The sequence below is a fragment of the Colletes latitarsis genome, chromosome 13 (assembly GCF_051014445.1).
Source record: "Colletes latitarsis isolate SP2378_abdomen chromosome 13, iyColLati1, whole genome shotgun sequence".
Classification (NCBI taxonomy): domain Eukaryota; kingdom Metazoa; phylum Arthropoda; class Insecta; order Hymenoptera; family Colletidae; genus Colletes; species Colletes latitarsis.
Window position 1 is genome coordinate 15,060,025 of NC_135146.1, and position 23,877 is coordinate 15,083,901.

Below are 23,877 nucleotides of genomic sequence, written 5' to 3' on the forward strand. Positions count from 1 at the left end.
TTATCATTTCTCGATAACAGGAAAAAGAAACTATACTATTTTTAAATATTAGCTATATTTCTGGTTTGACCCCTTGACGAATAACTAAATAACTTCATAAACATTAATAGTCAGTTAGTCAGTTAGTTAGTTAGAATAGAATATAATTATTTTTTAAACCAGCATACAAGGAACGTATCAAAGGTTAATAATCTCAAGTTAGGTTTGATTTAGATTTCCAAATATTCCGAAATGTATCTAATACTTACGCACTCTAATGCACAGCCACGTGTAGATACACGAGCTTCGGCGCTTTGGGGACTGGAGAGAAAACAGGCGGCGAATGTGAACCTTTCCTTCTCGCTCTCGAAACATCTGAAATCCGACAGCAACAATTACAATTCGATCCAGATGGAAGTTCTTTAACACAAACAACAATTTCACTGGAAATTTTTTATTTATCACTCTAAAAAAATAACAGAATCATGGTTTTACGCATATACCTTAAGAAAAAATCGTACCACAGTTGCAAAGTAAAAATAATTATAAAAAAATTGTTCGCGATAAACGAAAAAATAAATTTTATAAATAAATTTATTTGTGTATCGCTCTCGATGACCGACGATCCAAGGTCAATTTCTCTCAAGAAAAACAAGTTTACATATTATTTTCAATAATTGCCTTCTGATACAGACATGTTTAAATTTATTGACTCATGATAGTAGATAGTGCACCATTAAAGCACACGATAAGAACATACATACTTCGTTACGCGTCATTAGGCTTATCAGTATACGAATCTTGTGTACATACACGCTTTCTTTAACTGTGCCGCTTAAAGTGGAAGATTACCCAAACTGTTCAGCATTTCATTTCATTTCATTAAAGGTAACATTTTATCTAATATAACCAGGTATCTCTATTGTTTTCAACTTGGAAAAATCTGAAATATATCGAAATATTTTCGATTATTATTCAATGAAAAGTTCACGTCAAAGGTATACGATTTTAAGGTTACCAATTTTTTTTTTAACCAGAAATCCAAGTACTTTAGTCTGGTAATGTTGAGTATGGCAAGTTTCAAACTCAAACACTTTAAATATCTATGGTAATTACCTTGAAAGTCTGCAAAAAAAAAGAATGAGTATAAAATTCTAGTTTTTAAACATGTATCAACCAACTTTCACATATTTTAATAATTAATAATAATAATTTATCATGGTTTAAAAATTTTTTCTAAATATTTAGAAATACAGAAGATATTCAAGTTACACGTGTATCTACTGAGATTTAGTACCCATCCAAGGTCATTGAAAAACATTCTCTAATGTTTTTCTAACAACTTTTTTTGAAAAGAGTACTTTTTCAAACCAAAAATATTTATTCTACAATTGGTATTTGAGCAATTTTAATTAAATGAATCTGTTTTTCGGAAAAAATCACCAACCAGGATTTAATATTCCGTCGATATTTATAAAACAGTTATCTTTCGTCCAAGATAAAATTGATATGGTTCGATCAAAAATACAAATATTTATTCCAGGTTATAATTAAATAACTCAAGGCAAATACCAACGTAGATAATTGAATATAATCTTTTCTTCGATTCGTGTTAATATCATACGATTTTTGAAAGATTTACGGCCAACTGACGAAAATTAATTATGTATCTTACCGAACGTAATTGTTTCAGAACGAAGATTAACGAACGTTGTTATGATGTTTACGCGAACTAATTCTATATATATTCTGTAAAATGAGTGTAGGCAGCAATCGTTTCCAGTCCACTGCACGAATATCGGCTCGCCGTAACCTAAAATATTCGAAGAATATCGAATAAGTATCATAGCAACATGAGCAAGACTATATTCGACCAAACTATCGACGACATTTTGGAGAAGAATTTGCCAGAAAAGGAATTGGCCGAAGTGAAACGTCTTCTATATGGCAGTGAATTACAGTAAGATTCGTTATTTCCTATTTATTTCTTGTTTCACACGGTTTTATACGTAAAATTTCTAATACACTAGCTTGGTGTCTTAGACCAGGACTACACGGACATTTTGCCGAGCATCGAACTCGTTGAGAAAATGCCCGTGTAGTTCTAGCCATAGACGTACCGACAAAGAAAAAATTCAAACTAAAATCCATATGGCTGTTGCCGTCTTACTGTCGTGGTAATACAGATCATCACACTTATCGAGTACCGATGGTAAATTCGTAATTTTCGTTCAAATATTTTCCTATGGAATTGATCGAATATTATTATTCTTATTACTATTATTTAAATGGATTATATTACAACGTTAACATCGAGAAGAAGAATTAATATTTTACTCTTCGAAATACTGATATAAGATAGGGGAAAGAGAATTTAATTTAAAATTTATATTATATGCAAGCTATATTAATCTTTTTTTAGAAACATAGTATACAAAGGAAAATTATTATTATTATTACAACGAATAATCTATTATTATAGTATATGTATAATATTCAATCTATAAAACTGTATCATTATAGTTGCTCTGTTCAATTTTTATTGCATAAAGAAAAGAAAATATATTACGTGTATAGAGAATTCTCTAGATAATTTTAATTGTCAAATGTATAAATCTTTAATTTACTATTCGTTAATGATAATACAAATTGCTAGGAATTTGGAGCTTCCACAATGGACAGAAAATATGAAATTGGATGTAAAAGGATATGTAATGAACGGAGAAGTCCAGGAACAATTACGTCCACCGCGAATCGTTAGAGTCGGACTTATTCAACACTCGATAGTCTTGCCAACTACAGAACCATTGCATAAACAGAGAAACGCTCTACATTTGAAGATCCAAAAATACGTTAACCATGCAGCTGCTTGTGGCGTCAACGTTCTTTGTTTACAAGAAGCTTGGGGTACGAAACAATTTAAAAACTGAACAACCAAGTTTTAGATATCGAAATTGTATAGAAAAGCTTCCAAACTATCATAATAAATTAATTGTCAAATTGAATAAATTTCTCTCGATAAATCGAAAGTAATTTATTTATAGTTTTGTTATCTGAAGCTCAGTTATAAAGATAAAATCACTAATTTTAAAAGCTGTGATTAAATCGTAAAACCCAACTTGAACGTTGTGTATCAACTTTGTATTAATAAGAATTTTTTACTCTGTTCTAGCTATGCCGTTCGTGTTCTGCACGAGAGAGAAATATCCATGGTGCGAATTTGCGGAAGAAGTAGAAAATGGACCAACAACAATATTGATGTGCGAGCTGGCTCAACGTTATGGAATGGTGATCATTTCTCCGATTTTAGAAAGGGACGTAGAAAACGGTGACACATTGTGGAATACATCGGTGGTAATTGGCACGGACGGAAAGGTGATTGGGAAACAAAGGAAGAACCACATTCCTCGCGTAGGAGACTTCAACGAGTCCACATACTATATGGAGGGCAACACTGGACATCCTGTTTTCGATACTTGCTTCGGACGTATCGCTATCAATATTTGCTACGGACGCCATCACCCGCAGAATTGGATGATGTACGGTCTCCATGGCGCAGAGGTGAAATCATTTATCATTAATTGCCACTGTTTCTACCAAAAGTCAATAATTAAATCAATACTAAAGTACTCAATGGGAAATATCGATAGTTATTTAATAGTTTTGATAGCTACGTTTTTGATACTATGTACTCGATTTCAAATACGATTCAAGTTGAAAGGACCTTTTAAAAAAGTAATACAATAATTATTCGCACTAAAATACAAAAGTATCGTAATAGATATGCATATGAAACCTCGGTAGAAATAATGTTATAAATCTTTATCTATCTATGTAAATCCACTCTACCTTTATTTAATTTGTCTAGATCGTTTTCAATCCGTCAGCAACTACCAGCCACACGTCGGAGCCACTTTGGTCCATCGAAGCAAGATGCGCAGCCATAGCGAACAGCTATTACTCTTGTGCCATTAATCGAGTGGGAACAGAATTATTTCCCAATGAGTTCACGTCTGGAGATGGAGCTCCAGCTCATCACGATTTCGGACACTTTTACGGATCCAGTTACATCACAGCTCCGAATGGAACCAGAACTCCTGGCTTGAGTCGTTGCAAAGACGGGCTTCTTGTTTGCGAACTGGACTTGAACATGTGCCGTCAGATGAAAGACATGTGGTGTTTGAGAGTAAGTTGACGTTGAATACTACGTTGTAGTAATAAATTCCCTTCGATACGATTGTTTAATTTTGATTTCCAAATTTCAGATGACTCAAAGACTCGACATGTACGCCAAGGAACTTACAGAGTACGTGGAAAAGAATCTGAAATTAAACAAAGAGGCGAACCAATAAATAATGTACATTTCAAACTAGATTCTCCACTGAGTTTCTAGGGACCAAACAATAATATAAACACATATTTTTGAGAACACGATTCACAGAATACTTTCTATATCCTGCCTCGCAATATTCCATTTGAAATTTAGCAAAGAGACGAAGCGATGAATTATATGTATATGGTCCAAACTTCCAAACAAAATCTCTTTGCTAAGTTTGCACAAACTGAAAAAGAATTTCACAGGACAGAATCTCAGAGAATATCATATAAATACTGATTTTCTCAATTTTAATTCGCTCACTATTTAAAAAAACGTTATAAATAGAATTTTGGAAAAGTATGATTCAAGTTAAAACTCGATATCATTACAATTCTTTGTACATACTTACAAACCCTTAAACTAAATTACAAATATCTTATCGGAACTCTAAGAATTAGCTGGTTGTTCCAGTATTCAGTGTTGTGTTATGAGTTTGCTTGCGATAATGAAGAGCTTCTTGATATGCCTTTTTCACAGCTTTTCTGTCTGCTGGTTTTCGAGATTCTATTAACTTTGCTTCGTCCAATTCTTGCGAGACTCCCAGTTTCTCCAGTTTTTCACCAGGTAACCACTGCCTGCAATAATTAAATATTTAAATACCAAGAAAATGACTACTCTACGTAAAGTGATTTACCATGTTCGTTTGGTATCGAAGAATAGAACCAAGAATACAGGTTCTTTATAATTGACTGCAAGAGCTAATACGTCGTCAGGTGGCGCAGGAATTGGTACACCCTTGTGCACCGTTCCCCTAGGCGTATTAGGATCGATGATCAAAGCTGGATACCAAGGATAGCCCCGACACTTTGCCCAAACAAGCTGCAGAGCTTCTAAACCGTTATTCGTCGCAGCCTGTTTGCTTTCTTCCTTCTTTGCCTCATCGATTTCCTGTTTTTGTTTCTCTTCGTCCAAATCAGGAGTGCTGGATCTGCTCGTTGAACAGCTGCTACAGCTCGATGACTGGCTTTCGCCTTCTCCCACATCACTGTCCATTGTTCCACTCCTACAAATGCACAACTTTAATAAAATACTCGCGAGAGGCACAAAATGTTTACCTGTAGACTTTGAAGCTATCGCTTTGTTTCTTCCTGTCGTCTTCCACAACGAACACCTGATTGCTCTTGCTGGCTCTTGCCCTGGCTTTACGAGTAAACAGAACTACGGTTCTTCTATTCACGCCTCCCATTTCCTTTTCTCCATGCAGCGTTTCGATTTCTCCACGACTTCGATTCGTACGATCTCTTTTCCTGGATTTAGAGACAGTTTGTTCAGATTCGCTGACAGGATCCAAGTCAGGGTAATCTTTGCGAGCCTGTTCTATCAGAGTTCCGCCTTGCTCTTTCATTTTTATCCCAGCTCGATAGAACATTGTATCCTTGCGATTGTATGCCAGACAATTGTTTACCATTAAGTTGAAGTCCGCTTCGAAAGCTCCTATCGTATCGTATTCTTGTCTTTCTACTTTATCCTGACGTAGCAGTTGACAAAGAAAAAATTTCTAATTGTTATGGAAACGAAAAGAGTGACAGATTAAGGCGTAATTACCCGCATTGTGGAGAGATCCATGGGACGGGACACGATTTCTAAATAGTCTGGAACTTCCTTCGTATTCACCGGCTGACCAAATACATCGTTCACGTCCTTCACTTTAATGGCTTCTAACAGAGTACGCAGAATACTTTCTAGGGGACGTAACTCGAACCACAAGCACTTCTCTTTCCTACAAGATTATAGTTGATTAAACTTCTAGAGTAACAATCAGGGCCAATTTTCGGACTTGGACGATCAGTTTCATTGAAAATTTTAAATTAATTCATTCGCTACAAGCCGAAAAGACCTCGAAAAGTATTGATGCTCTTGTAAAATCTATTCGAGGGGAAAAATTTGTTTTCGTTCAGTATCGCAATAATCGAAATCAACTATCGAGTAATAAGTAAATTTCTTTCGTGTAACAATTTTATGCTTCTTCAAATACTATTGACCAAAACCTAGCAACTACAAATAATTATTTTGGATCGACGTTTGAATTCTTCCTCATCCAGCGTGAATATTATGCCTTCATTTTGCGGAAAACCTTACGTCACCAAGTTCGAAATTAACCAATTTCCATTGAGGGCCTTTTGTTGCTTGAAACCTTACACTTTGAATAATTCTTTTTTCAATTTTTCTCGCTTGCGAACCAGTTCGCACAGAAGTCGAGCTCGTTCCAGATCCTGACGCAAACATTGCCAGTATTTCAGTTGACGATACAGTTCGCCACGCAGTTCACCGTCTGCTGGTGGTGTGGAATGATCTCCAAGTGGTGGTGGCCTGGACTGTGGATGCGAACTCTGAAGCCTTCGCAAAAGCGGAACACCATTTCTGTACTGGCGTTTCAGAGTCCAGTATGCTATAAGGCGCTGTATCAGTTGACTTTTCTTAGGCAATCCTTCTGCTAAGCTAATGATATCATTACGTTTTAGAACTTTTATAGTAAAAACACAGAAAAATCAGTGGTTCGAGTTTAAATGATTCAATAAAGATCTTTAAAAAAGTTCTATTAAACTACAACGAGTGTAATTGAGATATATTTTTTGTTGTTTCAAAAGTTTAGGTGCGAGAAACATCAACAATCTTAAAACTCTTAAGGACTCAAAGAAGCAAAGTCCATATAAAAATTGAATTTGTAAATCAATACCTAGCAATTTCCTTGATTCTTTCAGGCGGAATGGTAGGAATGGAGATAACAGGAGCGGAAGAGCTCTTCTTGTTGGCGATAGCTCTTCTTCTGGCATCTGCAGGATTGGTGGAAGGTTGATAATCAGGGGGAGTGTGCGCCTCGCAGTAAGCAGTCTTTTGTACCAACATCGGTTCTCCGTTGGCTGGTTGCACTGTCCTCATACGCATACATAAACCAGCCTGTTGCGCACAGGTCACATGAAATGCAGCGTAACAGTTGCTTTTGTGACACTGGATGCAAGCACCAAATCCTCTGCGCTTGCACACGCAGCAAGTGAGTCTCCAGCGAGCAGCAGGAATGCTTTCTATGCTGTCGATAGGCTCCAGGAACACGGTGTTCGCGAACCTGACTTCTGGTATCCACAAGGCACAGACTACATGGGCCCACGAAGCTGGACGATCTGTTTGCTTGAAAGCTCCACCTCTGTTAGGGCACAAAACGCAATCTACAGCTCTTGAAGGACTTTGTAAGCATCGTCTGCACAGCCATTGGCCCTCTGGAATATACGGTACACCGTAGCAATCTTGATGGACCGCAAGATTGCACATATCGCAAAATAAAATTGCGTTGCTGTTTTGACACTCTCCATCCATGCAAATACAACACACTGCGTCTTCGTCGGCTGCCACTCCTCCGCCACCATTGGTTTGCTGCTGGAAGTACGATTCCTTCTCCAATCTGTCCATTAATAGTTCAAAAGTGTCAGGTTCCAGAGGTGGTGTCAGCCCAGAGGCTAATCGTCTTTCATTCACTATAGACAACCATGCAGTGTCCTCTTCATCCAGATCATATTCCACCTCCCCTAAAGAAAGATTGTCTTGATTCTCAAGTGCTTTGTCGCGTTATCTTATTAACAGAAATATTGCTTACCATCCAGCTCTTCGCCACTGCGTTCCATGAACCTGATGTAAGAATTTGGTAGAGGTTCAGCTTCTCCTAGCTGCTGTTCGTATCCTTCTATTTCTTTTACCATCGCAACAGGTAAACTGTTCAGCACATTCTTTTCATCCTTTTCTTTGTCCATTGATAGATTGTGGCCTTTTTGTATCATGCTTTTCTCGTCAAAACCGTTTCCTTCTAACGAAATGATTGGCACAGAGTCTGCAATACCTATTTTAAATGTCTTATGCGCATCTTCTCCAATCGGATTTACCTTAAAGCAAACCATAGTCGGATTAATTGTTGTTGCAATGTAAAGATCAATCCAACAATGTGTTTTCCTCTCCATTTGTTTTTTAATGTTTATTTCAATACTTATCGTGGAAATGAATTTTATTTTATGATATTGAAAAATTGATACATCGAAAGATAGCATCGGATATATTAGGGATTTCTTAACAAAATACTTGTAAAAATGCATTCTAATACTTTTTATTTAATACTACTTCTTATATAATAGAATCTTGACCAGCAATTGACAATTATTTGGAAATTATAAAAATTAATACGCAATTGCTACTAATTTTACAGAATCTTTAAACATAAATATTAAATTATTTATAATCGAAAACATTACTCAGTGTGTTATCTTTTCGTCACAAAATAGTATTTACAGTAATAATTCGATTGAAAATATTATTTCATACCAAAACGAATTTCGTAGATTCTTGCAAGCTTTGTGTTTCTACGTTCGTGGGACTGGAACACTCGTTATTCATTCCACCGACTCTGTTTCTGCCCTTCTTTTTATTTGATTGCGGTGTATTCATTTTCTTTAAACTAGTCGTGTATTGTAATCGACAAACTTTAAGGTTATGTCCACTAAGCTTCGCTTCAAATCCTACTTAGATACGGTTTACCTCACGTTGTCCAAGTATAGTGATGAATTTACATTTTCCACGAATATTAAGATCGAAAAGCTTAATAATTTGTTCATTTTCTTTTCCGCATCTGAATTTAGTACAAAAACGTTCAATAAAGTTTAAATTGATACAATGTCTAGAATTAATTACCCCGCGACTCTTCGTTCCACTTTCGCATACTATGCCAGCTCACGCGTAAACAAGTTCGTAAAGTTTCGGAGAGTCGAGAAAGACAAACTGACACTCACCCTCTCTCTTGATTTTCCGAAGCTGCCCGAAGTGAACGCAGATACACTTCGGACCATCTCGAGGGAATCGAGAGAGAAGGTAAATGTGAACCTTTCCTTTTCTATTATATTTGGAGCACCATCTAGCATTGGAGGAAACGAACTATTTCTCAACAAACTTGGGCGTTCTGCCGTAGATGGTGGTATAATCGTAAAGTGGCGCGTACTTTTGAATTTAAAAAAAATCAGCTATGGAGTAAGTTTATTAAATAGAAATACGCACTAGAAAAAGTTGAGAATATAATCCTATTTGTCTGCTTTAATTAGTAATTTTAAAAAATGTTGACACTTTTAAATTAATTTTCAAATTGATCCGCTCCCATCTGTGCAGTACTAACAAGAAAAAAAACCCTGTTTTCATAATTTTTTTATTTAAATCTGCAAAATGATGTACCCCTCATTTTAAAATACACCTTCTTGAATTACAGTAACAACTAAATGTATGCATGTTCAAGTTTAAATTAAATTCTGCTAATGATGGCTAACATAACTCGAGATCTTTTGAAAGAAATTAGCAATTGTCATATACGATTACAATAATTTTCGAATTTTCGTAATACACAGAATAGTCTACTGTTATACTTTTTTAATAGCAGATGGCTATTAAATTCGAAAAAGATAAACTTTTGCGTTTTCCCACGATTTTATGGTTTTTCAAGATTCAGGAAAGTATGTTGTTCTTGGTAAAATTCATATTATAAATAACCATCATTGTTTAATGATGTTTAACAAAGGAATTGAATAGTAAAAATAATATTTGTAAAGTTTGTTCACAGAGTAGAGTCGCTAAATATAAACAAGAAACAATTGTCCAATTGGTTCTAGAAAAAATAAGACAAATGCAGAGAAAAATATGGAAAAAGTGTTTGCATGTATTTATTGATACTCATAGAATTTAGTCTTACGAATGTAGAAAGAGGCACAGGCTTAAGTCAACAGTTTTCCTTTTTGCAATTTTACAATTTACCCTCGTCCTCTTCCAGCTTGGGATCCTCCAGGCTGGTTTTGTTGATTAAGCCATGGAGCAGAACCGGTACCTCTACCCCTCTGATTCTGCCCTCTGCCCCTTCCACGAGCTAAACAAAATTTAATTAACATTTCAAAGAATTGCTAATGATCAGAAATTTCTAAAAGTTTTCTAGACGAACCTTGAGCACGCAAAATGGCGGATTTTCCCCTGCCAGCAGTCCCCGAGCCTTTCCCACCAGGTCTCTTGAACATTGGAGCATTTTTTAACATATCTGGCAATATGAGAAACCTAACTTTCGACCCTCTGATATAAACGTTTTCCAACTGAGCCTCACGACCGTCTCTATAGGTGACCGTAATATTTTGCATTTGACAATTCATATTGTCTTCAGCCTCGATTAATTTTCCGCGGTAGACTTCACCGGTGTTCGTTTCACAGGTTACGGTGTGACCCTCCGCTTCGTGGAGTACCTTTATCGGTACCCCGATCGACATCGCGGCCGTCTTGATTGAACAATGTGAATATTACGATCCGAAATTCTGATCGATGGATTTTATATACGAAATCTGTGCGTTTGAAACTGTTTTGTCTATCGGAATTTTTTAAACGGACAACTTAACCTCACTGAGGTACGCGGCTACAAAGTTCAAGTCGCGCTTGGATCACAAGTGGTAGGGGACTTTTGCGCATGCGTAATTAGAAACAAAAAACGAACAATCCGAATAGAGAAACTTTCGAGCATTGAAATAAGAATTTTATTTATATAAAGTATTATTATTCTTGGTTGCTACTATTAAAATGTTATCAACATTATAATAGGCAAATAGACTATTCGAACGGAGAGAGAAAATGATTAGAATGTAAAAATTATGATGATTAAATAAACTGCGAAAATAAGTCATAGCGATAAATGTAATAATTACTTTTAAAAAAATTAATAAAAATGGTTAAATTTTGCTATATTTACATGAAAATTACCCCTCAAGAGAACCATCAAATTAGCCTCCGTGGGTGGGGGGGGGGGGGGGGGGGGCGATAAACAGGGATTAGGTTAAACAATTGTATAATATATGCGAATCTAAAAGCGTGCCAGAGGATGGTAAATCGTAATGATGGTAATATATTAAAGTCGACGTTACGTTTTTAATCGCTTAAAACTTACTAATATCAATCGTAATAATTACAAGCATCGTTACGTCCTTATATAGTCAGCCGAGCAGCGAACGTCGCTCTTTACTTCTCGGTCACCTACGTTTTCGCTTTAAATTTATCTTTCAACTCAATTTTTCCCTTTTGTGCCATTCACTCCATTGATTCTTTCATTCTTTCATCGTTCATTTCTTTTAACGTTAGAACTACCCAAGACCGATTCTTTTGAAAAAAATAAACATTATGACACATAAAATTCTGTTTTCTGTATCAAACTTGTACTCTACTAACATTGCAAACAAAAGTTACATCGTCGACAAATACGAATGTTACGTTTCGTTTACAGGTGAAAGCAATTATCATAGAACTTTTTTAAAGAATATATATTATTTTATTAACTTCTTTACTTATCGTTTTGTTAAGTAAATCAATTGAACAAATAAGCGACTCGTATGTTTTTATGAAAAGAAGAATCGTAGCTATCCAATAATTAAAGTAAACATAACAAGTTTGTTTTCTATACAAATGCGTAAATAAAATTTAAAATATATTAATGAGGTTAAAATGATCTAATCTTTAAATTATATATAAATTTTACACAAAAAACAAGAGTTAAAGAAAAGTACTTTGTAAAATTAATTATGTACAATACTTCGATTGAAGTTACAAAAATTGAAAGCATTGAAAATGAGAAATTGTTATAAAAAATGGTAGAACAAGTAATTTTGAACCTCTTGGTAGATCTAGTGTTAATAATTTCTTTCTTTCATTCTTCTCTCTCTCTCTCTCTCTCTCTCTCTCTCGCTCGCTCGCTAGGCAAGATAATTATTTCCGGATAATCGCGTTACATCTTAGAAAAATATGCTATGTCTAAAATAGGATGAAGGCCTGAAGGCAACTGTTCTCGTCGATATTATTGATAAATTCTTCGGTGTGTGCGTACCTTCGATTAAATTTAATTCTGCCCCGACACTTTTTTCATTTATCTTCATGAAAGGTGCAGTCAGAACAAAAATTACTAGCATCGATAACAAAATGAACCGATACTCTTTTCTGTGGCCATCAGAATTTTTTTTTTATTGCTTTTCGTCGAGGGACGAGAAATTGGAGAATTAATAATCATATTTCACGATTTCAATGTGTTGATATATTCATTCTTAATTATTTCCAATTAGAGTTTTTTTTCAACACTATTTTTGACAAAGGTGTAGCAAAGACCAAAATTATTTTTTGGGTTTAATTATTTAAATTATTCTATAATCGTATAAAATGCCAGATTTTTCTTTCCAACACTATTCTTACCAAAAATATTCAAAAATCCAAATTATTTTTCAAAGTATAATCGTTTTTCCTTATTTGATCCTTCCCATAATAATTTCTAAAATTAATTTATCCCCCTTTAACATTTCCCTTAATTATTTTATCAAAAATCTCATTAGACACCTTTAAAATTAGAATAGTGTTAATTATTATAAAAATTTGTTTAAAGTTCCAATATAAATCTAATAAATTGTTAACAAATAATATTTCTGAGCATTTTTGTGATTTTAAATTTGGAATTTACAAGAACTTGGATTGATTCTATCGAAAGAATACGATTGTTTATTCGCATAATTTCTCCCTTTTTCGATTATAGAAAAAGTTTAAAAAAGAAATTCTGACGAGTCTCGGGCCCCGCACACGCATTCTTCCGACGTTTATGCTCGGTGATCCAGATACAATAATTTCACTAAAAAAGGACTAACTATAATGTGTGGTACTGAAATAAAAACGATTTAGTTTATTCTACAAACGTAATCGATATTACAGTAATTCGTTTGATCACGCAGAATCGAATAATTCGTTAATTAAGGAAACGCAATTATTTCGAAGACAGTGGTTTAATTATTTAATTATTTATTTATTTCGTTTTTCGACCCTTTCACGACTATCGATTCACACGTTTCAAACAAGACTCACAAATAATAACCGAAATTTCATTTCTATTTTTCCTTTTTTTTTCTTTTTTATTGTTTTTAAGTATACTAGAGTTATTTAGTAACTAAAATTCTTTAGAAGAGGGTTCTTTTAGAGATTAGGACTCCGGATACGCTGGGGAGACAAATTCTTTCAACAGATGAACTTTTAACACTAACCTTACCCATTTTATTGTTTTCCTTCTTTCACTGAGTTTAGAATCATTTTTCGAAAGTTTTTTTCTTTTAAACTTTTTTTACTTTCTTGTAGCTACAGGTCGAATGATTTTTAATTTCGAATAAAATAATTCTGTATTCACTGTTCCGCAATAAATAAGTAATAATTTTTAAGTAAATTAGATACATACTTTTTTTTATTTTTACATAACTCTAACAGAACTAATAATATCCAAGTTACAAGACAAAAAATATTCTCGTTTGCAGTTGCCAATGTGTTAAGTTGGCTATTATTTGCAAAATTGGGCAAAATAACTTTTACTTTAAAATTAAGTCTCGGTATGGCTAGTGTTAAAAAATAAATATTTGAAGAATTATAGTTGATCAAGATCGTATATTAAACGAAATGTCCATAGTTCCACATCATCCTAATATTAGTACTTGCTCTTAAATCATTAAGAAATCACAAAGTTTAAAGGTACCATTAACAGAAATGAAACAAGTTTTCGATTTCTTTTTAAATTAGATAAATATACATTGTTTCGGTAGAAACTTTTTTTTTTTTTTTTAACAATTCCTATTGCTATTAACGAAAAGCTATATCTTCAAAACGATCATACCTACACAAATATATCATCGAGGCAAAATGAATCTACATCGAACAATGCACAAACAGAATGCAATTTTATTTATTTAAATGCGTCAATGTATCTAAAAAATACAACTCGAACTTTTTCCAAATAGAATTTTATAATTTCTATCGGACCATTTTCCATAATTTTTTAATCTCCGTAAAAGTGTATTAAGGTACTTGTGCCCTAAACCTGACAGAGTTATAACGTTTTGAAGCTTAAGTACACCAAACTAGTTCAGAAAACTTTAAAGTGATGTAACTCTTAAACTATTAGGATATGAAGGATAAAGTACCTTAATATGTTTTCGTAGAGGATTGTAAAACTTCGTAAAATGATGCAATTGAAATTACGGAATTCCATTTTAAAAACTAAAGTAATTGCATCGATGCATTTAAATGAAAAAATTAACATTTCCAATTCGTTCCCAGAGATATATAAATCATTTCTCATCAAATAAAAGATAAATTTAAAGTCCATTTTATGTTTATTTCAAAAAAGATTGTTAAAACTATGAAAATTTCGTTTTCTTTTTTTTTTTTTCATTTTCCTACGGTGCAGTCGCATATTTAAGAAATCAATTGAGAACACTCAAGAATCGATTATATTTTCGGACAAAAGTAATCCTCGTCCAACTGAAACCCTAAAGGGAATCAGAGAATGAAAAAGGGTTTTTACTTTCTTGCGGACGAATTATTTCCGCGAAAAATCGGCCGTAAATAATGGATTTCCAATAATAATTTGAAACATACTTTTAATGAGGAATAATGCTGGTTATATTCACGTGAAATTGGACATAAACACACAGTACTACTTTATACTTCATTTGCATTATTTTATGAATCAATAGGACTAATATTACTTAATCATTATTAGACTAATCATTTAAACCTAGGATTGTGATCACCCATCAACGTCAGCCACTACCTAAGCAACATTCCCATTATTTTTTTTTTTTCCTTTTTATTCCATTTAATCTTTTGGATAACACGAACGAAACAGAAATCTCTCTCTCTCTCTCTCTCTCTCGCTCTCGCTCTCGCTCTCTCTCTCGCGCGCCCCCACCCCTCATGCGACCAAGAATCCTTCGGTTTTAGTTTCGGGGGAAAAAAACAAAAACAAAAACAAAAGCTTCGAATTGGAATTTTGCTTTTTAAGTAAATTAATAAACATAACATAGAATAATAATAATTAAACCGTAATAATCGTAGATATTAATAATAGGTAATAGTAGTTAGCTGGCAGCAATTAGAAACCAAAAATCATTGTTTCAGTATGTTTTTTCTCTCGGTTTAAAAAACTCTGACAAATGGCACTGGCATCCAAAATCAGTTTTTTAAACCCCCCACTCTCCTTTTATACACACACTCTGAATTTCTCTCTATTTTGTATTTTATTTTTCTGTTACCGTTTGTCCCAAGGAAATATCGTCTCCAATTATTTTATTTATTCATTCTCTCCCCCTCACGCACTCCCTCTCTCTCTCGCCTCGCCCCCCTCGATATATTATCAGCTGCCAGATAATTTATTCTCGTTTTCCGCCGTTTTTTTTTTTTTAATATTCTGTTTTGTTTATATAGTTATATAACCATTTTCCCAACGACTACGCACTAAATAGTTCAAATTTTTTGCACTTTTTCACCAACAACCACCGGATTATTACGCCGAATCTCTTGGGCCCCCATTTCTTTGTAATCGAACTTGCAATCGTGCTTGTCACTGTATCGATGCACAGAGCAGAACAGTCCTCCACAACGGCACTCGAACCCTGTGAACACACAGAAATACCCAGCATTACACAATCAGTATAAGAATTTTATAATAATTTAGACTTTTTAGATTGTAGATTTTACTTACCGGTTAAACCAACTTTTTTGCGACACACTGCGCAACGATTTTTCTTCTTCTTAGATTCTTTATCAGTCTCTTTTCCATCGAAGCAGTCATCTGCATCCCCACTACTCACTGATCCCTCTGCTACTGCTCCGCTGCTTACGCCTACTTCGCTCTCCTGGTCTTCTCTGTTAATCTAACGGGAACATAATTATTGTCATCAGTTACAATCACATGGTAGAATGGTGTTTACAATTTTTAAATTCAAAGGTTTGTAATCTGTTGATCGTGACTGTTCTTTGCTTTATGAAATTGAGTGTTTACACAGATGCAGTTGACGTAAAACTACAATATCTCTTTAGTTTTACTTTCTTACAATCTTCTGTTACTTAAAATAACATAAAAACGTACTTGACATCGTTTTAACTACATTCAAAGAATTTTAATTATTCTTGTTTATGTAACACTATGATAATATCCCTTTATTTTCATTGACATTAAACAATATACGATCGACATTAAACTATTCTTAGGAAGTAAAGTATTAAGTTATTCAAAGCTAAGATTATATATTATTTTAAGACAATATAAGTATGAAAAAAATAGATCATAACTTTGAAGAAGCTTCCAACTTATTCTTAATATGTATGCTTGAATGTACTCAAAAAGGTCTTACTTCTTTGGGGTTGGGCAGATCCGTCATTGGTTGAGGTATGGTAGGAATGGTAGGTTGGGCCGTGGTTCCTGTAGCAGCCGGACTACCAAAACCGCCCTGCAACGTGCCAGCGTTACCAGAGACGGTCTGTGACGTTGTGACAGTGGCGGCGGAGACGGGTGGTTGTTGCTTCTTCTTCAAGTTCTCCTTGTAACAAAGCGAACAGAGGCCATCCGTGGCTGGCGAGCCATAGAATCCGCAGCCGCTGCGGCACAAAGCTTGCATAGGATTCGATTCCCTTTCCATTTTGACAGTTTATCCTGGCAATATTTCTCTTCTTTTATCCTAATTGCAATTACTCGACGAGTATCGAGTAGTCGCAGTCAGCTGAACGGCAGATAAGTAAGTGTCTCTGGCCACGGCTCGCTCTCTGATTGCTCCGTGATGACCGTGTGTCACCATATATTCACCTGACAAAAGTAACACTTTTTAATAGAAACTCCAAAACAAACCAAATACAATTTTCTTTGCGTTTTAGAAATTCTAAAGGTCGCAAACTCGTTTACACCCAATAAATTAGATTTGAACATGGAGTAATGCTGTCGAAGGCTCTTGGAATGTGCGTTAGACTTAGTTCTAGATGCTCACATTTGTTCCTCTACGGTGCACGACCAGTGGGTAGACGTTTAAGCATGATAAACGCATCCAAACAGCACAGCGACAGTTTAAAGGGGTGCACGAGCATGGTGATCATTACACAGGTGTGAAGGAATATGAGCAGACATACACCCGGTGGTTCCCACTCGCGCACACACAGTGGTACACATAGAATTAGAGACCATCAAGGTATGGGGCTTTGGAAAATTGGTGATTGGAATGAAAGGGAGTGGGAAACAGTGGAAATTGGAAGATAGATGGGTAGATTGGATATCGATAGCGAAAAGTCGACGGGGCAGAGTCGATTTCCCACGTTCGACGCAGTAGAATCGCAATGAAGAAGGCGGGATCGGGAAACGTGATATTACTCACTTTCCAACACGCAGTCGTGTCGCAACCAACGCACAACATGGAGTAAGAATACGTTCGAGGCATTTAAGTGGGGTTTCTCGTATCCTTATCGCGACGTTAGGCGACGTGCCATCGATAGCCACTGGTCGAACCTCGATTCCTCTCGTATCTCGTTCGATTCGAGCACTAACGGCTCGAGAAACCACTAAGCTGCGAGCTTTACGTACGAGCTTTTTCTGTGTTGATGATTTTGTCACGAAAAGGCTAAAACGAAACGTTACCAAATAGCTCTCCCTTTCTCTATCTTTGTATTTGTGTTTGTATACGTGTGAGTTCCCTGTCTTTGTTGCTCTTTGTGCGTCGGATGTTGCGCTCGAGCGCTCGATATTACTTCAATCCGAGGAACCTACAAGGACGGAGAAACAACGATAACGACGATGGCCGAATGTTTTCATGATGGCGATCATGGAGGTTTTGGGCGGACGTGCAACAGAGTAGGAGATACGAATTAGGTTTAAATTTTAGCAAATGATCGTAAGTGGGAATAGGGGAATAGAAACAGGGACTGTCAACTTCGGTTTTTTAAATGTTTTTTTTTTGTTTTTGTTTTTTCCGGGTTTTTTTCTTTTTTTTTTTTTTTTTACCGTGAAAGATTATTATTTTGGGGATAACAGATGACACAGAATTCAGTATCTTCTAGTGAATTGCCGAATATTTATTAATATAATATATAGGAAATTAAAATGTGGGAATTGTAATAGTTACTTAGTAAAGTACTAATAACTATAGTACGAAACTACACAACATGTAGTTGTACTTCATTTAGAGAAATTATCGATGACCTTGAAATTTTGTGCACACGTGCGTGTTCTCCAAAAAATGACCTTGAAAGAAATTTTTTTTTGTTTCTTTTTTCTATCATTGTGTGCATCACTTCAAGCAATAAAACTTTGTTTTCAGATCTTTTTTACTACAACAATAAATATTGGAAATATTTAGGGGTCCTGTTTCTCGTGACTCGCCTTGTATGACTGTGAAATACATATAATTGGTAGCAATTATAATCGTTAAATATTTCGATACGACAGGCAGACAGGTTTGAATTGTAATAGGAAAGTACCAAATATCTAACTTAACCACAAAACGAGTATTAACAGTTATAAATTTGTTAATAATGCCATTGATATTAAGAAGAAAAGAAAATAACAAGTACTTTATTGAATATTTCTATTTGTTATGATAAGATTTAAAAAACTTTCGACTATGTCCGTAGTAGAGAGGAAAAAGTAGCGTTAACACGTTTACAGTCAGTGGTGATTCTAACCTATATCTCTTTAGAATGCACACGATAAACAAACCTCAATACTTGGAATCTTTTAAATAATGTCATAGATATCAGGAGTATTACGAATTAAGTTCTTCCTTATTACTTATTCTATAATTTGAGGAAATTTCAAGTGATATGATAAATCTTGTCATTAAAATTTTCATGATTTTTAAAAGAGTCACGTCATAGGGAAAATGTTGAAAAAATAGATAGATATACCAACAAATGTCGACAACGAACCAATATGTTTATGGATGTTTTTATTTTCTGCGCTCAAACACATCTACAATTACCGAACAAAATGACATTTTTCACGAATAAAATAAAAAAAATCAAACTGTACAAATATTTTATTCAAGAATTATTATTTATTCGATGCTGTATTAAGATACCTATCTCGTAAATGAATCTTTGATGACAATCAAACCTGTTGCTTTATTTAAACGCTATTAATTTATAAATTACTGAATTTATCGACATCGAAAATCAAAATTTCGGTTCGACTGTTTTGGCAACGTGTTAATTGTGATAATCTTTTCCAAACACGATGAAACGGTAAATTTTCAGTTTTTATACATTTTACTTACAGATGATAAGTAGATTTCTTTCGAATCTGTACGTTTACCGACAGACGGTGTCGGTATACGAAGTAATAACCGACACATTAAAAATTTGTCAACTAAATTTTCCAGTAAAAACTCTTAATAATGTAAATGTTATTATTCTATTTTACATTTGATGTTCTTCCGAATTATTTTTGATTTGTAATTGAAAAATGAATTATTTCCATTAATTAATTTTATTTAGTTTTCGAAATATCTTTAAGATTAGAAAATCTGATTAGTTATCGATGAACAATTTCGAAGGTTCTTGAGCTCTAATATTAACTCGTCGAATTGCGATCGTGCAATAAACATCTAACCGATAGCTAGGCGCGTATCAAAATTAACAATGGCAGCCACGTGATGTAAGAATTGTACGACGTCGTATTATAAATAAAATCTATTCTTAATTGCGCAAGTTTTTTTATAGAAAACAGAGTTCGACTACCAAAGGATCGATTTTGAATGATTTTTTTTGTTTGTAAATTCCAGGAAATTTATTTGGTTGAAACGAAGACTCGAAACGTTTTCGCAAGTCAAGGTTTATCGCCTGTTTAACGTTCTCGCGATTAAATTAGATACACGCGTGACGAATGACCGAAAAAATCTTCATTTCCGTAAGCAAGAAGATAAAAAAATGATCCAACTACAGTTTCAAATGTTTTTGAAACACGTTATCGATATACTTCCTTTCGAAATTTCGTTAAATACTGTAGAAAACGATATTTTCTATATTTGTCAGGTTTTTCTGGCCACGTGGTTCATAAGGGGAGTCGAATTTGAAAGAAAAGAAAGGCAAGTTAATAGAGACACGATATTTGTTTCTATTATAGCGTGTAAAATCGAAATATTGGATAAATAAATGAATTTTATTTACGTAGAAGAAGGGAGAGGTCGATTGTTTCCTATTTATTTAACGATCTAAATATTTCAAATGGTTTCATCCACGCCTCCTTTCGTTCGTTCCAAGTGGATTCTCCAACGGAAAGTGACTAGAACCGGTGCAAAGAAAAGTACGGAATTGAAGTTTGAAACAAAGTAAAGATCGTCCTCGACGATTCTAACACGATTGTCTATGTTTGACTCATTCAGGGTGGATAACAATGACGCGCGTTCGCACTTTCCGCTTACTTATCGAAACGCTTTTGTTTTGGAACAGAGAAACATGTTTATTGCTTGGTTTCGTACGCGGTCAACCTTTTTTTGCCGCGGCTCTGACAAATCCCGAACAATGAAGAAACCAATGCTAGCTTGAATCGTGACTCGATAAACATACGATGATCCTGTGAAAAAATTTCTTTTCCCACCTGTTAATAAAAAATCGAATTTTGTCTATACGACTTCCTCTATGGAAAATTAAGAGGTTGTATCTGTGTATGGCGTGGACTATGCGGGACCAGAGTGGTCGCGATAGAAACGATTAGTAGGTTGTTGGTTGTGTTCGTGTAGATTAGAATGAGCCACACCTCGCTTTCTTCCGCTACGAGCGATGGGAAATGGCTGCATGCACAATTACTAACAGAGAATAACTTTTATATCGTCCGATTTCGCTGTCGTTTCTGTGTACCACTGTGTGTGCGTGTATCATCGCTTGAAGAAAACTGTTGTAACATTGTACAGTGAGTCGCAGTAAAAACCGTACAGCACGTATCAGAAAATGTTTTGCATTCTACCTCTCTGTATTTTCTACCAATACATTTCACGGGCATCATTTTAACAGGCTAGTTAGTATAGCAGTTTCAGCTTTTAGGAAATGGGCTAGGCCTGATTAAGTTTTTTTCTCGTTGTCGAGTGAAGCAACCGCCCCCGCGACACCTAATCGTTAGGTTCGCAAACATAAAAGATGCCGATCGTCGCAACAAAAACCGATAATGTATATTGAATTGTAGCCAAACGGCAATGTTACGCTGCCATAGACGCGTGTGCATTCAGTGTACCAGTATATGTATACATATCGATAGTTTTTTGGAAAAAATCCCAAGCCCAAAAGCCCAAGCCCAAGCCCAAGCCCATTCGAATCTCCGACAAGTTGACCGTTGTCTTTCTTTCTTTTTTTTTCTTTTATACATGCGCAACCAAAATGTTACTCTAAATTTACATTTTCGTTTAATTGTACTTTTAGACTATATAAATAATATAACACACAAATTTTCTCATTTCTAATAATTTCAATGTACTAATCTAAGTGGTGTTTTAGTAAAAAAGTTACAACATAACAACAAAAAATCTAACCTGATCTTACTAGAAAAAGAAACCCTTTTAAAAACTTTCGAAAACTTTCATTTCATCGTATTATACGGTAATTATACATATAAACATGCTTACTATTATAACAGTCACATGTTAAAAATGAAATAAATTCCACCGATCGAAAATAGACCCGATACCACCATCTCTTCAATACCAAATATTATGTTTACACTATCTAAAAGTATAATTCGTCGAGTATCGAAATTTTCCTATTTTTACTACAGTAAATCTACTAATAGTTTACCAATTAATCGTCATAGTTTCCATTTAGCGATCACACACATATTTAAACCCATCACATTGTCTCTATGTGTCATTTGTCATGTGCACTCGAGTTACGATGTGCCTTTAAAGGTAGTATGTGTATAGAAAAATATATTTTGATTAAATCTATCAAAGGGCAGCTAAAAACGGGAGAATTTTCGAACGGATTGCTAATTAACCCAAATAAACCAGAAGAATTCCAAAAACCCCAAAGAGAGGGAGTATTAGAATCCCAGTGCGGATGTGCCCTCAACGGGGGTATGAAAACCTTTGAAAGGGTGGGGAGTGGGGGGGTGGGGATAAATGCACAAGTGTGGTTTTGCGCTCAAATCGTATCGGCGCTGCCGTCGTGCGAACACACGCATGCAGTCCAAGATCACGAAGAAACGAGACGGACATGGCTTCCATCCTTGAGAGTACACGCTTAATCAGAAATTGCGTCGTTCGGTTCTCTCTTTGTCCCCGCGCCGTGATACGTATATATTACCCCTGTGACGGACATCTTTTTTTTTCCATCGCTAGTCGACTCGAGACAAAGAGACAAACGTTTTCGAACAAACAGTCGGAATTTCGATTCGGTAGGTGGATGTCGATTATTCATGGGTAATTCGATAAAAATAGTCGAACGAGCCCGAGACGTATTGCGACACTTACCCAAGAGCTGTTGCGGTGTAGCAGGGCGCAATATGTCAGCTGACTTGACGTGTGACCGATCGTAATCCTGCGCCAGTATCCGACATAATTCCTCAGCGGGGCATTCGGGACTCTTCGATTCAAGAAATCCGAGAATTTACAATTTTTGGTTTTGCTTTCGCACCGAATCCCCGCACTCTCACTTTGAACCACAGATATCCCCGATTATCTAGGCGACACCAACGTCGCAACAAACTTTCAATCGGGAGATTGTCGACCAAAGCTGCGGGCCACGGGAACAAATACTGCCGATGACTGGTGTAAAGTTAGATCTCTTACCCTCCCCCCACTAACCGAGCGGAGCGACCTAGGGTCGACAAGCTTCGACGGCAGAGCTGTTCGATTCTGGCTGGTACGACCGTGGAACGATAGAAGGCGCCAGTCACGCACAACACGAAAATATATTTTTAAACCTCGAAAGAAATTGTTCGATGACGCAGATTTTGATTCGACCATTTTTCTCGCTCACAAAAATCTCTATACAAAGAAAATACCGAATAAATTTTTAATTACTGATTTTAAATTACATCTGTTTGTTTATTCAAAGGCTTTGAACCAAGTTTACGTACGAACAAGTACGATTCTAAGATGATGGACGATGCCATCGTTGCGTGATAAGAAAATAGAGCTTTGAAATCTTGAAAATAATTGTTCGACGGCGCATTGACATACCATTCGCCTTCCCAGTCCTAGTGATCCTAGACCAAGTCCTCGGTGCACCGGGAACCCCTCATTCCATTTTCGCACACTATGCAGATTACGCGTACGTGAGCTCGTCGAGTTTCGGAAAGTCGACAAAGGCAAACTGACACATGCTCTCTTTCTCGATTCTCCGGCCGGAATAGTTGGTTATTTTCAACGATAGATGGCGCTTATTTTTCGACCTCAAACCCTCTGGTGTTAAAACGCCCAAGCTTCTCGAGAAATCCATCTAGCGTGGACGATACGAACTATTCCACGACAAACTTGGACGTTTTAGCACCAGAGGGCCCGAGGTCGATACACAAGCACCATCTAGCGTTGAAAACAACCAACTATTCTACGACAAACTTGGGCGGCACTCTCGACTTCCACGAGGCGGTCCGAAATTACTTCGGGTAGCTTCGGAGAATCGAGAAAGAAAGCATGTCTCAGTTTGTCTTTGTCGACAGAGTGAGAGAGCACCATCCTTATATGTCCTTTACGCGATCGTTCGGA

General features: G+C 35.6%; 4 protein-coding genes across 8 annotated transcripts; 1 reads left to right on the top strand and 3 right to left on the bottom strand.

The window, feature by feature from the left end:
* The first annotated feature begins 1,805 nt into the window (after window positions 1-1,805).
* On the top strand, window positions 1,806-4,413 carry Pyd3 (beta-ureidopropionase pyd3). Its single transcript, XM_076780543.1, has 5 exons — window positions 1,806-1,939; window positions 2,636-2,886; window positions 3,152-3,540; window positions 3,848-4,165; window positions 4,245-4,413. Exons 1-5 carry the CDS (start codon window positions 1,833-1,835, stop codon window positions 4,329-4,331), a joined length of 1,152 nt encoding a protein of 383 aa, XP_076636658.1. The 5' UTR covers window positions 1,806-1,832; the 3' UTR covers window positions 4,332-4,413.
* Window positions 4,414-4,588: 175 nt separating this feature from the next.
* Br140 (bromodomain-containing protein 140) lies at window positions 4,589-9,035 on the bottom strand. 2 transcript variants are annotated; one of them, XM_076780536.1, is made up of 9 exons: window positions 8,663-9,035; window positions 7,947-8,229; window positions 7,035-7,878; window positions 6,497-6,796; window positions 5,903-6,077; window positions 5,413-5,825; window positions 4,992-5,360; window positions 4,707-4,932; window positions 4,589-4,617 (listed from the first exon to the last, which is right to left on the bottom strand). In XM_076780536.1, exons 1-8 carry the CDS (start codon window positions 8,783-8,785, stop codon window positions 4,752-4,754), a joined length of 2,688 nt encoding a protein of 895 aa, XP_076636651.1. In that variant the 5' UTR covers window positions 8,786-9,035; the 3' UTR covers window positions 4,589-4,617; window positions 4,707-4,751. The 2 variants fall into 2 exon arrangements, with proteins under 2 accessions (XP_076636651.1, XP_076636650.1); XM_076780535.1 differs by having other exon boundaries at window positions 4,589-4,932.
* An 891-nt stretch (window positions 9,036-9,926) lies between these two features.
* Smd3 (small ribonucleoprotein particle protein SmD3) lies at window positions 9,927-10,805 on the bottom strand. 2 transcript variants are annotated; one of them, XR_013080902.1, is made up of 3 exons: window positions 10,314-10,805; window positions 10,071-10,241; window positions 9,927-9,986 (listed from the first exon to the last, which is right to left on the bottom strand). XR_013080902.1 is itself a non-coding variant. In XM_076780562.1 (2 exons), the coding sequence occupies exons 1-2, from the start codon at window positions 10,627-10,629 to the stop codon at window positions 10,129-10,131; spliced, it is 429 nt and encodes a 142-aa protein (XP_076636677.1). In that variant the 5' UTR covers window positions 10,630-10,805; the 3' UTR covers window positions 10,009-10,128. The 2 variants fall into 2 exon arrangements, 1 of the variants encoding a protein (XP_076636677.1); XM_076780562.1 differs by lacking the exon at window positions 9,927-9,986 and having other exon boundaries at window positions 10,009-10,241.
* A 2,233-nt stretch (window positions 10,806-13,038) lies between these two features.
* Drn (zinc finger AN1-type doctor no) lies at window positions 13,039-23,107 on the bottom strand. Of its 3 annotated transcripts, XM_076780556.1 has the most exons (5): window positions 22,642-23,107; window positions 17,566-17,950; window positions 16,558-17,006; window positions 15,906-16,077; window positions 13,039-15,816 (listed from the first exon to the last, which is right to left on the bottom strand). In XM_076780556.1, the coding sequence occupies exons 3-5, from the start codon at window positions 16,840-16,842 to the stop codon at window positions 15,668-15,670; spliced, it is 606 nt and encodes a 201-aa protein (XP_076636671.1). In that variant the 5' UTR covers window positions 16,843-17,006; window positions 17,566-17,950; window positions 22,642-23,107; the 3' UTR covers window positions 13,039-15,667. The 3 variants fall into 3 exon arrangements, with proteins under 3 accessions (XP_076636671.1, XP_076636669.1, XP_076636672.1); XM_076780554.1 differs by lacking the exon at window positions 17,566-17,950; XM_076780557.1 differs by lacking the exons at window positions 17,566-17,950; window positions 22,642-23,107 and adding an exon at window positions 17,185-17,535.
* Window positions 23,108-23,877: the final 770 nt, after the last annotated feature.

Bases quoted from the DNA above. Each gene is read 5' to 3' on its own strand.
- Smd3 (XM_076780562.1), bottom strand. From the start codon at position 10,629: ATGTCGATCGGGGTACCGATAAAGGTACTCCACGAAGCGGAGGGTCAC. The intron at 10,242-10,313 runs GTTCGTCTAGAA...AATTTTGTTTAG, and splicing joins CGCCATTTTGCGTGCTCAAG to CTCGTGGAAGGGGCAGAGGG.
- Drn (XM_076780554.1), bottom strand. From the start codon at position 16,842: ATGGAAAGGGAATCGAATCCTATGCAAGCTTTGTGCCGCAGCGGCTGC. The intron at 16,078-16,557 runs GTAAGACCTTTT...TGTTCCCGTTAG, and splicing joins ATCTGCCCAACCCCAAAGAA to ATTAACAGAGAAGACCAGGA. The intron at 15,817-15,905 runs GTAAGTAAAATC...GTGTGTTCACAG, and splicing joins CAAAAAAGTTGGTTTAACCG to GGTTCGAGTGCCGTTGTGGA.
- Pyd3 (XM_076780543.1), top strand. From the start codon at position 1,833: ATGAGCAAGACTATATTCGACCAAACTATCGACGACATTTTGGAGAAG. The intron at 3,541-3,847 runs GTGAAATCATTT...TAATTTGTCTAG, and splicing joins ACGGTCTCCATGGCGCAGAG to ATCGTTTTCAATCCGTCAGC. The intron at 4,166-4,244 runs GTAAGTTGACGT...TCCAAATTTCAG, and splicing joins AAGACATGTGGTGTTTGAGA to ATGACTCAAAGACTCGACAT.
- Br140 (XM_076780536.1), bottom strand. From the start codon at position 8,785: ATGAATACACCGCAATCAAATAAAAAGAAGGGCAGAAACAGAGTCGGT. The intron at 8,230-8,662 runs GTATGAAATAAT...GTTTGCTTTAAG, and splicing joins AATCTACGAAATTCGTTTTG to GTAAATCCGATTGGAGAAGA. The intron at 6,078-6,496 runs GTAAGGTTTCAA...ATAATCTTGTAG, and splicing joins AAAAAAGAATTATTCAAAGT to GAAAGAGAAGTGCTTGTGGT.